The sequence below is a fragment of the Pyxicephalus adspersus genome, chromosome 9 (assembly GCF_032062135.1).
Source record: "Pyxicephalus adspersus chromosome 9, UCB_Pads_2.0, whole genome shotgun sequence".
NCBI classification, from domain to species: Eukaryota; Metazoa; Chordata; class Amphibia; order Anura; family Pyxicephalidae; genus Pyxicephalus; species Pyxicephalus adspersus.
The window spans coordinates 34,403,459-34,417,076 of record NC_092866.1 but is presented as its reverse complement, the minus strand read 5'-3'; the positions used below and the strand labels follow the sequence as shown (position 1 = coordinate 34,417,076).

Genomic DNA, 13,618 nt, shown 5'->3' with positions numbered 1-13,618 from the left:
AACCCCCCTTTTTTTTCTGTACCCCTTCCCTTTTTTTATAAAACTTTTCAATAAACATACAATTATAAAAAAAAAAAAAATATATTCCAATGGGTAATAAGTTTAAGAGGCTAAGAGGCTTAAGAGGTTCACAGCTAATGTTAAAAAAGCCATAAGGAACAAGAAAAGGGCATTCCAAAAATATAAAAATAAAGGATCACCTTCATCATTTGAAACCTATAAAGAATAGAACAAAAGATGTAAAAAGGAGCAAAAAGATCAGATCTGAGCATGTAGGCCCCTTAAAGGATGTCGCTGGGTTGGTAACTGGGGATAGACAAGGCAGATTTACTAAACACTTTTTTAGGGTCTGTATACACAAAGGAAAATGGCAGAGCTCAAGTACAAATTCATAACAGAAATGTCACTGCCTTAAATGAGTCACAATGGGTCAAAATTGATATGGTTTAGAAACAGTTGGGCAAAACTAAGGTTGACAGAGCACCAGGACCTGATGGATTACATCCATATGTCCTCAAAGAGCTGAGCTCGGTTATTTCAAAGCCAATTATTTCTAATTTAGAGACTCTTTAGTCACCGGCAAGGTACCGATGGATTGGCTTAAGGCCAATGTGGTTCCGATCTTCAAAAAGGGAGCAAAGTCTGTACCAACTACAGACCCATTAGTTTAATGTCCATAGTTGGAAAGGTCTTAGAAAGTTTGATAAAGAACCACATAGAGGAGTTTCTGCTAGAAAATAATATTATAAGTGATAGCATGGCTTCAAGAAAGACAGAAGTTGTCAAACAAATGTACTCTCTTTTTATGAGGAAGTAAGTAAACAGGTACACAGTGGAATAGCAGTTGATATAGTGTACTTGGACTTTGCTAAAGCATTTGACACCGTACCCCACAGACGGTTAATATGTAAGTTAGGGTCGATAGGTTTAGAAATGTCAATCTGTAAATGGATAGAGAACTGGCCTAAAGATCGCATCCAGAGAGTTGTAATTAATGGTTCATACTCTGAATGGTCTAAGGTTATTAGTGGTGTACCCCAGGGTTCAGTGTTGGGACCTTGTCTGTTTAACATCTTCATAAATGATATAGATATGTATTGGAATTAAGTCAATACAGGATGTTTATAATCTACAAGCAGACCTGGATGTACTGTTTGATTGGGAAGACAAGTGGCAAATGCCCTTTATTATAGATAAATGTAAAATTATGCACTTGGGAGCTAACAACATGCATGCTTCATACTGTCTAGGGGGAATAAATTTGGAGGAGTCAGAAATAGAAAAGGATCTGGGGGTACTGGTCGATCATAGACTTAATAATAGCATGCAATGCCAAGCTGCAATATCTAAAGCTAGTTAAGGTACTTTCTTGTATTAAAAGAGGAAATGAACGCAGAGATAGGGACCTGTACAAAGCATTGGTCAGACCACATCTGGAATATGCAGTCCAGTTTTGGGCACCAGTTCACAAAAAATACATTGTTGAATTGGAGAGAGTGCAGAGAAGGGCAACTAAATTATTAAAAGGAATGGAGGAGCTCACCTACGAGGAGAGATTAGCTGAACTGAATCTATTCTCCCTTGAGAAGAGACGTTTAAGGGGGGATATGATCACCCTGTATAAATATATAAACGGTCCATATAGAGAACTCTCTTCTCTTTATTCACTTTGAGATCATTACAAAGAACAAAAGGGCACTCTTTGCGTCTGGATAACTCCTGGATAAGGAAGAGATTCTTCACTGAAAGGTCTGTGAAAATGTGCAATCAGCTCCCTCAGGAAGTAGTTTCAGCAACTACTATAGAACAAGCTGAATGTTTTTCTAGAAGCACAGAATATAACTGGGTATTTAGGCTTTAAAGTAAAAATAACAGTGACTGTTGATCCAGGGAACATCTAATTGCCTCATGTAATCAGGAAAGAATTGTTTTGCCCTGTTGAAGAAAATTGTACCAGGACCATTATATCTTAAAGGGTTTATATCTGGGATATGTTTATTTCCCTAGTGGTTGAACTTCATGGACTTATGTCTTTTTTCAACCTAACCTACTATGTTATTATGTTACCACACAGCCAGCATCAGGAGGAGCAGGAAGTGCAGTGCCTGAGCAGACTACTATCCGACCGGTGTGAGGAGTTCAGCGCACCACATTCCACACAGGGACCTTAGGCGGACACTGCCTTCACCAAATACTCCTGTAGCAGCAGGCCAAGGCAAGTCAAGGCCAAGGCAGGGGGGATTTTCTGGATGCCTGGTGATACCTGATGTGGCCACCTCAAACAAGTGAAGTGTGGGGGCATAACCATCGAGAACGGATGAAGCACATGGTGCACGATTACGTTGGCCCTTTTCTGGCTGGTGGTGGTGGTGTTGAAAACAGCAGTTATGAGTAAGATGCCTGTTCTGACAGTAGTGACGCCATTGATTTTTGGGTCAACAGGCTTGATATCTGCCCGCAGTTGGCACAGTATGCCCTCAAGCTTCTTTCGTGCCCGGCATCCAGTGTCCTGTTCAAAAGAACCTTCAGTGCCGCTGGCGCAGTGGTCATGGACTGTCGCCGGAAAATGTTAATCGCCTCACCTTTTTGAAAATGAACGAAAGGTGGGTTACTAACAACTATCATACCCCCACTGCAGATGTCACTGATTGACTGACACAAGGACTCACTGGCCAACCAAGATGCCTCTGTGAACCCACACTGCTCCTGTGCTAAGTCTGTGGCTGGCTATCCCCAACACCCTGTACAGGGTGGCATTCATCGCCAATGTCATGCTTGCCATTGTGCCAGCTAGCAATATACTTTACATTTCTGCTGCTTCCAGGAGGCCAACAAGCTGCAGATGAAAACCCCTAGTACTGCCACACTAAAAGGTATCATTGCCTTTGCCTAATTTCTCAGCTAATTATTGTAAGATTGAGGGTTGGCACTCATGTCATCCACTTCATGATGCAAACTAGCAATATTGTCTACCTTCCTACCTTGTGTTGTGTGCAAGACAAATTATATTGCTTTTATGTTATTTCTGTTTTGTTTAAAATATTGTACTGATGGGGTTTACACAATGTAGGAAGTGCTGTGAAATGAATAAAAAGACCACTAGAGGAGTCAAAAGTTTATGTAAAGCCAAAACTTGTTTCTTTAATTTTTGAATAAACTGCAGAATTTTAAAATGCTTCTATATCCCCACACATGGGAGATTCTCCACTGATGATGATGAGATGATGGAAAATCCAAAATGGTTAAGGGTAAATCTTTCACTGGGGTTATATATTTTGTAGACAACTGTCTAAGAAGGTAATTCCCCTCCCTTGCAAAACTGAAAAAAATTGACTGCCCATACATTTTAACTTTCCAGTAGAAAATATTTTATCCTGTCTTTGATGTTGGTCAAATACCCAAAAGCTTAGACATTTAGTCACTGCAGAAGTGCAGTATAGCTTTTTTATCTGGATTACGTCTTCAGTAAGTCTTCACTGGAGTAAGTCTTCAGCAATAGATACAGGTCACTGAGATAAACCTGGATAATATTTACATTCTTTTCCTGATTAATTAGGAAGGCAACAAACCAATACATTCAGTAGTATCGGAGACAAAGAAAATAACTTACATTAAGTTTCTCCAGGGCACAGATGGTACTTTTTGCCTGTACAAGATGGTCAAGGAGCTCAGTTATCCTTTGGTTTAAGGAATCTTTATCTTGCACCGAATTCTCACTCTAGGTCCGTTTGAAAATGCAGTTGTAAAGGAAAAAATAGACAAATACAAAAAAAGACATATTAGACATATTAGGCTTATTAGAAACTGAAAAAGCAAGCTATGCATTGGTTTGGCTACTATAGTTTATGTCATCTCCCAAAATGACATAATTATTATTTATTTTGTATTGCAATCATTTTAAACTTAAATCCTTAAATTCTCACAAAAGTATTACTTAGTATATTTTTGTGAACCTGATATTCACCGAAACCTTCCCTGGTGGACAATAAATCTCTGCCATTAAAACATGGATCTGGAGATTTATCCACCAGAGAATTTTTTGGAGAATGTCACATTCACTGCGTTATAACTAGATCCCTTTTAGAGAAAGGATATGCATTTATTTAATCACATTTAGTAAGCTTTTATGCATACAAATACAGATACATAATTGGGAAGCAGTTTGCTTGAAGGAACTATTGAAATGTTTATTAAACTCACTGACATAAGCTAAACCCAGTCTTTCTAACTCCAATGAAGAATAAGACTAAAAAGACTTGCAATGAAAGCAATTCTAAAAAAACACCAATCAGATGTGGGACTTTGAATTTGGCAAACAACACTCTAATTGTAAAAACATACATTGTTATTGATGCAAAAAATAATAAAATTATTATTCACATAAAAGTTCAAAGCATATTTGCAAAAATGGGACAGAATGATAGTCTTCCCAAAATTGGTTGGGTGCTATAGTTTGAAATGGTAGGATTATCAAACATGTATATGATTCTAATATATGCTATACAATATTCTATAATATGCTAAACAGATTTCTGTATCTAAAACCAAAACATCTTGTATTTTTTGGATACCATAGGTTTTATTGTTGTTCATGTCCCCCATAAAGGTTGACTCTCTTTATCAGTCCTGGGGTCCTGGAGACTATTTAATTGTTTACCAGAACAGAATAAAGTGGGAAGTCTTTCAGTCTTTTTCAATCCTACCCCTTTCGAATCTAGTCCGTCCACCCCCCCCCCCCCCCCCCCATTGCCATGGTCACATTTCTATTTACTGCCTGTTGTGTGCACAAGACAAAAAGTGAAAGTGAAGATCAATCTCCTCAGTGGCCTTTATAGGTATGAACAAAAAAAGTTAGTTGGAGAATTTCACTCATACAGGTACATTTATCAACTAGCAACATGCCTATAAAGCTCAGCAGAGCTATGTGAGATAAATGCTAAATAAAATAATACAAATCATGCACCTTAATAAAATTCAATACATGATGACTTACAGAAAAGTTGAGATTAGTATTTTGCTTCTGACTGAATGGCTGGGTACCAAGAAACTCCTCTTGTATCCTTAAGATATAGAAAACCATTTGCAATGCTGTTAAAAAACCAGTAAACCTAAGTAGATAATAATAACATAAAATATATATGGTTATATATTACAAATCCTTTTGGAATAGCCTTTATTTCATAAAATTAGCTGATATTCAAACCTTTTATGATCCTTTCTTCTCCCAGGTTCACAGGAAGGTAATGAGAATCCAGAAGTCTTTAAGGACCTGCTTAAAGACCTGTGTCTTGATGATGGGTTCCCAGGGGTCAGTGAGTTTAAACATCAGATTTTCAAGTTCTATATTGGTATGTATTTACAGTGAAAATTGGTCCAGGTTTCAGGGAACTGATTAGGCTCAGATCTCCCTCAATTAGAAATGTAAAGGATTTTTAATGTACGTGATAAGAATTGATAACAATTTATTTTTAAAAACAACATATATATTTTGTATTAATGATTACTTCTCATAATACTTAACAAATCAATGGTTAGAAACAACTGGAAACACAAGTCCAGATCATTCTCATTTCGGCCCTGTAGGGGCACTAGACAATAAACTACTGTGTCAGGAATACACAGTACAGTCACAATCATGTCTCATATAATGACAATAGTGTCGCTTACGTAAGTAAGTTACCCAACGCATTTCGCCTGATTTAGGCTTCTTCATGGGTGACGTTACATTGTAGCGAGGTTGAGCACGATTACTTGGCAGTATCTAGGTTTACAGTAAGTACAAAATATCAAATTAGGAGCAATATATCAGAATTCAATATATGTTCTTGTATAATGGCATAAGGTGGTGCATGGACTATGGGCTATAGTTAAGAGAAATGTCCAATCATGATGTAGTTCACTGAATATACATATCTGGGATCCTTATGTCAAATAATATTCAAAAGTGTTTACTGTAATCCTGTGCAGGATAAATAATTCATACATGTCATAAAACAATGGTATGTAATCAAATTTGGTTCATAATAACAGTGATATTAGGGGTTGTCATAAAAGAACAGGGAAGAAAACTTACATATTCCTTCAGGTTATATCGTATGTTGTGTGTAAAACATCTGAGGGGATCAATATCCCAGATGAGTCAAAAATGTGGGGAAAAGGAAGGGGCTTAGAATAAGCACCCAAAAAAAGGCCCTCAAAAAAGACCTACAATAATATTAGTATATATAGTAAACAACTGAGACATAGTATAAAGGATTCAGAAGAATAACTGTTAATTATATTACACCGTAATGGGAGGTAAGTATATGGTATTAATGGGTAATGAATGACTATTTAAAAATTTACTTTTTTTTTTCTTAGCAATGGTTTTTAAGATCATCTATAAGGGTAGAGATTTAGGTGAATATAAAAGAGGTTGCCAATGATAGGTGAATCATCATAAGAAAAAATATACATTAAATAAGACTATATGTACTAGATATACCTTCAGGTCCTGTGGTGTCAGAGCACAGAGACCGCAGCCGCGGTCTGTGTGTATAGCTGGCGCGATGCCGAGTGAGTGGAGAGGGAAACTCCGGGAGCCACCTCCATATAGGGTATGGGAAATCTGTATCGGAAATTTACTTCTGCCATGAGGGAGTCACTGACGTAGGAGAACGTCAGGATGTGTGGGCGTCGCTGGGGATGGGAGGTGTTCCAAACGGATCCTCCCATCCAAATGACGTCAACAGAGGGGAGGTGTCCCCAGATACAGGCCGGCTCAGTGCCCTGATTGAGCGCATCAGATGATGTGAATCCAGGGCAAAGCAAAGCAATCCGACAGAACGGGCTCATGCGGGGACTAAAAGTGGGCGGGATCGGGAACCCTTTGCACCCACTTTAAACTGCATCGATGAAAGATCGATACCCCTGTCCCCGCAAGTCAGCCTGCATTAAGGCTACACCCGGGGTAGTGTGAATGATGGCGCTCAGATGGTGGGCCAGATGTATAGGAGAAGGTAGAAATACAATCTGCCAATGTATAAGAAAATAAATTAAGATGTGAATGCACAAAAAATTACAAATATTATTAACATGATGATTGAAATCGTGTAATAAACATAATGATTAGAAATGATCACATACATAATCAGATATTGAATAATGACAACATTCAGTATGTTATGTCCATATTCAATATCTAATTACCGTATTTTTCGGACCATAAGACGCATTGGACCATAAGACGCACCAGTTTTTAGAGAAGGGAAATGAAGAAAAAAATATTCTGAAACAAATAGTGTCCTAAAATATTTTATGTGCATTAAAAACCAACAGCACAGTCATAAACACATGTAATCAACTGTCACCTGACGAAGGCACCCGACGCTGGAGAGGGAGATCGACGGACGACGATCGACGGAGGACGACGCTGGAACACGAACACGACGCTGGATGAGCACAGCGGGACCAGGTAAGTAAGGATGGGAAAAAACTCGGGGTTAAACATCGTAGCCATTTTTTTTTGCCCGTACGAAGGTCGGGCTTAACGGCAAGGAGGTTAATATATATGTTGTTGCCAAAAAAAAACATCTTTTTGCATTTTTCTTTTAATTGACTATGTCCAAGGTTGGCAAATAGGCTCACTTATAGGGCCTGTATAATTATCCATTTCCACCAGATAAAAACATAAACACTTTAGTAAAAACTTAGTTTTGAGTGTTTTGTAACAATTTACTTTTGATTGTTTCATATACTTAAATGTGAACATATATTTAAATTACTGTTCCTACATCCTTTCATTCCCAATTCATTCCCTAATGCTCAGTAAAGCTGCCCATGACAACAATAGGCTAGCAGGCAGGGTTTGGAAGCAAGATGGGGCAAGTTTATACTTAAAGTGAACTGCAGAAGACAAGATTTGCATGTACCTTAAGTTTCATATTTTCCAGGATCCACAGATTTTTTTAAAACATGTTGGTTTTCACTGAAGTTAACCTTTGCTGATCAATTTTAATTAATTAATTAATTGGCATTTTTCCCTCCCAGACCCTCCAATTCATAGATAAATATGGTTATAACACCTTGCTTGACCCTGTTTGCCCAGAGAATGCCAGTGGCTACAGGCAATGGTTTCAACCTTGACTCCTTTCAGGTACCTCAAATGCAATAACCATAACTATATGCATCTGTATTCCATGTTTAAAGGAAGCAATAGTGCCTGTACACTGATCTGCAGGCTTGTGCCAGTTAGGGGCCTGTACTTTCTAAGAACATTAAATGAACATAAAATGCATGTAATGAATGTATGTGAATGCATGTAGTTGGAATCACGGAACTGGATCATCCTTGAAAGAAGGTCCAAGTTGTGGATTGGAAACAACGACAGGCGCTAGGTAGGTAGGACTATGTAAGGTAGAAATGAATTAAGTTGATTATGTGTCATTGCATGTCAAATTGTTTTCCAGACAGTACAGTGTTTTTACATTGGCATATTATGCCTCACCTTCTTGATTGCTCTGAAAGGTTCTCTGTGTTTTTGTCTGAGTACTGAGATGCTGCTGGGCTCCCAGAGTCACCCCACCAGGCTGGTGGAGCCATGATAGGCACTTTAGTGGCCGATTCCAAGGTACTGACAGCAGAACAGGAAGAGGGTTAGAAAACACATAAATACAAATATAAATACAAATCGAAAGGACTAAGTTTGGATGACTTAGGTGCTGTGCTGTGTACAAGTACAGATGTACAGAAGGAGAGAGTAATGAAATATGATGATCTAAAAAAAGTTTGCCAATCATAAGAATTTTTTAAAAGTTCCAGTTGGTTGGGGATTGATCAGATGTGTTAGTAAATAACAGTCAAGAAATGTCAGCTATAGCTATAGTGATTGTGGCAGAATGGTTCTGGACTAAAATCCCACAGCTATACAGTCACATTCTATCCCTGGAAGGCCTGGGAGTTATATTTAGTGAGTCAAACTAAACATAAAAAGCACTGAAAATGCCTGCTAATATTATTAATAGGAATGCTTTATATATATGTTTTTGAAGGTGCATGTGCCAGGGCTTTTTGTCCTTGCTTTACTACTTACTTAGCCACTGACCTACAACCAGCTGTGCATATTATGTGTTCTGATATCTGGTACACACATGACTGCCATGATTCTTCCTTCACAAGGTAGTGAAGAATGAAAGAGAATACCAGCAAGCATCTTCAAAAAGAAAAAAAAACATTATCAGCTCCCACGTTACCATACCCTGTCTTTAGCTTGTTGAGTGGAATATGAATGTGCATCACCACATTTATAAAGTAATTAAATTCAATTCACAAAGCTTTAACACATAAATAAGTATCATTAATCTCTCTTTGAACTCTTTTAAAAATAATTGTCGTTTAAAAAAAAAAAAAAATATCCTGGTGCATTAACTTGTGCATGTGGTGCCTATTGCATGAAGTCTATTGCACATTTCACCAAGCAGTAGTGTGCCATGCTGTACAGTCCAAATGGTTCACATGCCTAACTCGCGTCCATTCAGACTTCTGTTATGCAATGATTAGAAAAGGCTAATAAAGGCAGATTCAGAGTTTGTATTAGTGATACTTAAAATGCATTTTTTAATTTGTAAATCATTTTTTAAATGTATCTGGAATTCAACTTCAGGGCCCACTTACATTATTGGGGTTTGTTTAATGCACTGCTTCGGTTCTCTAATCTATTTTAATTTTCCTAAATTACCAACCTGAAACAAGTATCCAGATTCTGGAGTTCATTTTTTTTTGTCAATGTCACATTTTTTTGTAATGAGAAGAGCAAAAGTATCCTTTATATTTCTCTCAGCACAACTTTTAATGGCCTGTGCTATGAATACATACCTGAAGAACAGGAACTCAAACTACACACGCAGCTGAATGAGTCCGACAAAAGATAAAGGACTGTGACTTTGTAGTAATGTCAAAAGCTGTTCATATTAGACAAAACTATACTTACCTGTTTTGTGCTTTCTCAGTATATTGACCCTGCAAAACAAAATTAAACATGGCTCAGATATTTAGCGTTTAGCGTTTTCATTGGACAGTAATCAACATTTTCAAGTCTGTACAATGAACAGAAAGCTGTCCTAATATGCAGCAGGGACCTTGTAATTCAAGCAATTTTATAGTTATTATCTGTAGCATATGCTGAATTTCTTATGTTAAGCTAACCACACCAGAATATGATCAAATATAAATGTTGACTATCAGTTTGAGTCTTGATTCTTTTAAGAGATCCAAACACAAATTAATCAGATTTTACATGATCAGTCTCTTAATTATTCATTTTATACTCAATAGTGATCACTTTTGATTCATCAAATTAAAAAAAATCAGAACAATTGAATGGACTGATTTATCAACTGGGAAAACCAACTCATAAATGATCAGGTTTAGGAGTGTCAGGGAAAATAAGCAGGGAGAGATCTGTAATATGGATGAGGCTTCAGTTTGCCACTACCATGTGTTCAAATAAATCCAATTTGACATTCATATTTCTTTGTAGATATCCCTGCAATTATTTTTTAAAGCATATTGCACCACATGGCCATTTTAACTATGGGCAGCAGGTTTAAATTGAAATAGGAATTCTGAATTTAAAATCTGTAATCAGGCAGAATTGTAGCCAGTCCCTCACTACAAAGCTGACAAACTGCATAAAGTTTATGGTCAGGTTATTTTGTGGTTGATTTAAGATCAGCAGTAAATTATAACTGCTGTCCAGGCAATAGCACTTTTTTGCTCCAGGGCTTTCCTTTTTTAACAAAAATGTGCCCTTGAATTAGGGAGTAAAATTTTATTAATTTGGGGGTATATTGTATTTTATTTTATGTTGATTGGGTCTTTTTTTTTTTTAATAGACTATTAAGGGTGATCATTTGGGCTTTTTCGTTTGTTTTGGATGCTTAAAGTACAGTATTCATTTCTTACTGACCATCAGTTCAGCGCACAAACAATGTGCACCTAAATTACCGCACAATATATAAATCACATCCACTGAACTCCTATATTTCCATATATACAGTAAAATTAGATTTAGTTATACACCAGTTAGGTACAGTATATTATTCCCAATTAAAACTGCCCTACTGCTAACCAGTTTTACTCTGCAGTATTTTATTTCTTGCACTAAAACCTCAGCCTGTGCTTTTGCCCATGGTGTATTTGGACTTAGCCTTTCTCATTTGAACTGTCCTAATGTTGGCTATTTTTTACTGCTGTATCATGTACAGTCTTTCTGATAAAACCATCCACTTTAACACTGCTGTATACTTTGGAATATATTTTTTCTTGTCCAAGCCTGTGTAAATTTGAGCCTAACCTTGCTATTTAAAATTTCTCATCTTATCATATCCAGTACATTTTAGACAATGTTCCCTCATTGAAAGCACTGCTGGCCAGTTTTCTACTTTTATTAATTTTGCTGTCTCTTTATTCTTGATAGGACATGGTCAATGGCAGGACAGTTTTGCATCAGTGAAATCAAGGACAGTAGACTATCTGAAAGTCACAACAGGACTAATACTAATAAAATGAAAATTAAGGGCTTCTATCACTACCTAAAAAGGATATTTAAAAAAATAAAAATAAAGTAAATCAGGTTGAGGTACTACTGCTTTATGTAAACTTGGTATAAAAGAAAGGACAAATATGTGCTTCCAGTTTACTCTGTTGCTGTGTAAAATTGTACTGTGTGCTGAGAAGTTCCTGGCTTTGCCCCTTTCCAGATGAAATAGAAAAATGACTGTGGGGGCATATGACAGCCTAATATCTTAGTATGTAACTGTGCAAATATCAGGTGTTTGCGATTCTTAAAACTGTTTTTTCTTTTAGTGAGAAGCTGTGATGGCGGAGACACAAGCAAGTTTCACGTCGTTGGAGTTACGGGCCGTCATAAAGTTTTTGTTTCTCCAGGGAAAGTCAGCAAAGGACATTCACACTGAGATGTCACAAACACTGGTTGAAAAGTGTCCTTCCTAAAGCACTTTCAAAACCTGGATATCTCGTTTCAAGACTGGGCATTTCCTCGTTGAAGATGAGCCCCACAGTGGGTGGCCCCCAACCTCAACTGACCCGGCAACCTGCAATGCTGTCCATGAGCCCAGATACTTGACATCTCATGGGAGCATGTTGGGTTTGTTATCACCACTATCCTAGACATGCGCAAGCTTTTAACAAAGTGGGTGCCGAAATGTTTGAATAGTGATCAGAAGAAGGAACGAATTGAAGCATTCAAAACCGTTTTGGCCCACTTTGAAGCTGCACAGGACTTTTTGGCTAGGTTAGTGACTGAGGATGAAACCTGGCTCCACATCTATGATCCTGAAACCAAGGAACAGTCTGGGGAATGGTGCCACAGCGGGTCCCCACAGGCAGAAGTCCCGAACCCAGAAATCAGCCAAAAAAGTCATGGCGTCTGTTTCCTGGGACAAAGACGGTATTCTGTTGGTGGACTATCTACCTCATCTACCAGTATTATGCTAACCTCCCGGACCAGCTAAAGAAGACAATTAAGTCAAAACGCAGTGGAAAGTTGACCAAAGGGAACCCCTTTTTTTAGGACAATGCACCTGCGCACACGTCCAACATTGTGGCTGCCAAATTGAACACCCTGGGTTTCCAATTGGTCCACCATCCCCCCTACTCACTTGACCTTGCCCCTTTACCTGTTCCCGAATCTGAAGAAACACCCGAAGGGGCAACGTTTTGAGGACATTTCTTACGTCATAGATGCTGCTGAGAACTGGTTTGCGGCCAAAGGGACTTTTATTTGAATGGTTTAAAAAAGCTGCAACTACATTGTACCAAGTGCATCAGTCTCAAGGGGGAATATGTTGAATAAATGTAGTATTTCATAACTCTGGCTCTCTTCTTTCTGGGCAAAGCCAGGAACTGCTCAGCACCCCTTCGTACAGATCAAGATCTAGAAAATTATTGATCTGGTAGAATAATAAATATTGCTCTTGAATGGGCGTTTTTGCCAACCCTGGGTAATAATCAATAGAAAAACAAAAGAGAGAAGGGTTTTAGGCAAGGAGTAAGTTGTAATAATGATCAATTCTCATAATACAAGAATTTAAAGTAATGCTTCAATAACTGGTTAATAGATCCAGACAATAATAAGGGCCAAAAGGGCACTAGACAAACAATCTCTAATGGAATATAACATATCGCAAATCATGTTGTGACTATCTAGGATCTATTAACCAGTTATTGAAGCGTTACTATATTGCCTTGTATTATGAGAATTGATCATTATTACAACTCACTTCTTGCCTAAAACCCTTCTCTCTGTTGTTGTTCCTGGTATTATACTACCTGCATCTTAATGGCATCCCCCAACCATGGTATTTAAAGGATTTGTGTATTTTTTATGTTGCCCTTGAAGTTTTATGAAAAGATCATCTCCCCAATATGTGGCAAGTATTTATTGATTTTTGGTACATGTCCCTTATGGCAGTTATTATTATTATTATTATTATTATTATTATTAATAAACAGGATTTATATAGCCCAACATATTACGCAGCGCTGTACATTAAATAGGCATTGCAAATGACAGACTAATACAGACAGTGATACAGGAGGAGAGGACCCTGCCCCGAAG

At 37.7% G+C, this 13,618-nt stretch overlaps 1 protein-coding gene across 6 annotated transcripts in view; it reads right to left on the bottom strand.

Annotated features, from left to right (window-relative positions):
* LOC140337613 (uncharacterized) overlaps positions 1-13,618 on the bottom strand; it is a 52,101-nt gene that overhangs the window by 32,472 nt on the left and 6,011 nt on the right. For 3 of the 6 annotated variants that reach the window (XM_072421359.1, XM_072421354.1, XM_072421355.1), the window contains exons 2-6: positions 9,968-9,996; positions 9,071-9,190; positions 8,486-8,611; positions 4,994-5,108; positions 3,611-3,718 (exon numbers count right to left, since the gene is read on the bottom strand). In XM_072421359.1, the coding sequence (XP_072277460.1) occupies positions 3,611-3,718; positions 4,994-5,108; positions 8,486-8,611; positions 9,071-9,190; positions 9,968-9,996 (498 nt within the window). The remainder of the gene's footprint in view (positions 1-3,610; positions 3,719-4,993; positions 5,109-8,485; positions 8,612-9,070; positions 9,191-9,967; positions 9,997-13,618) is intronic. The other 3 variants (XM_072421357.1, XM_072421358.1, XM_072421356.1) reach the window with 2 other exon arrangements.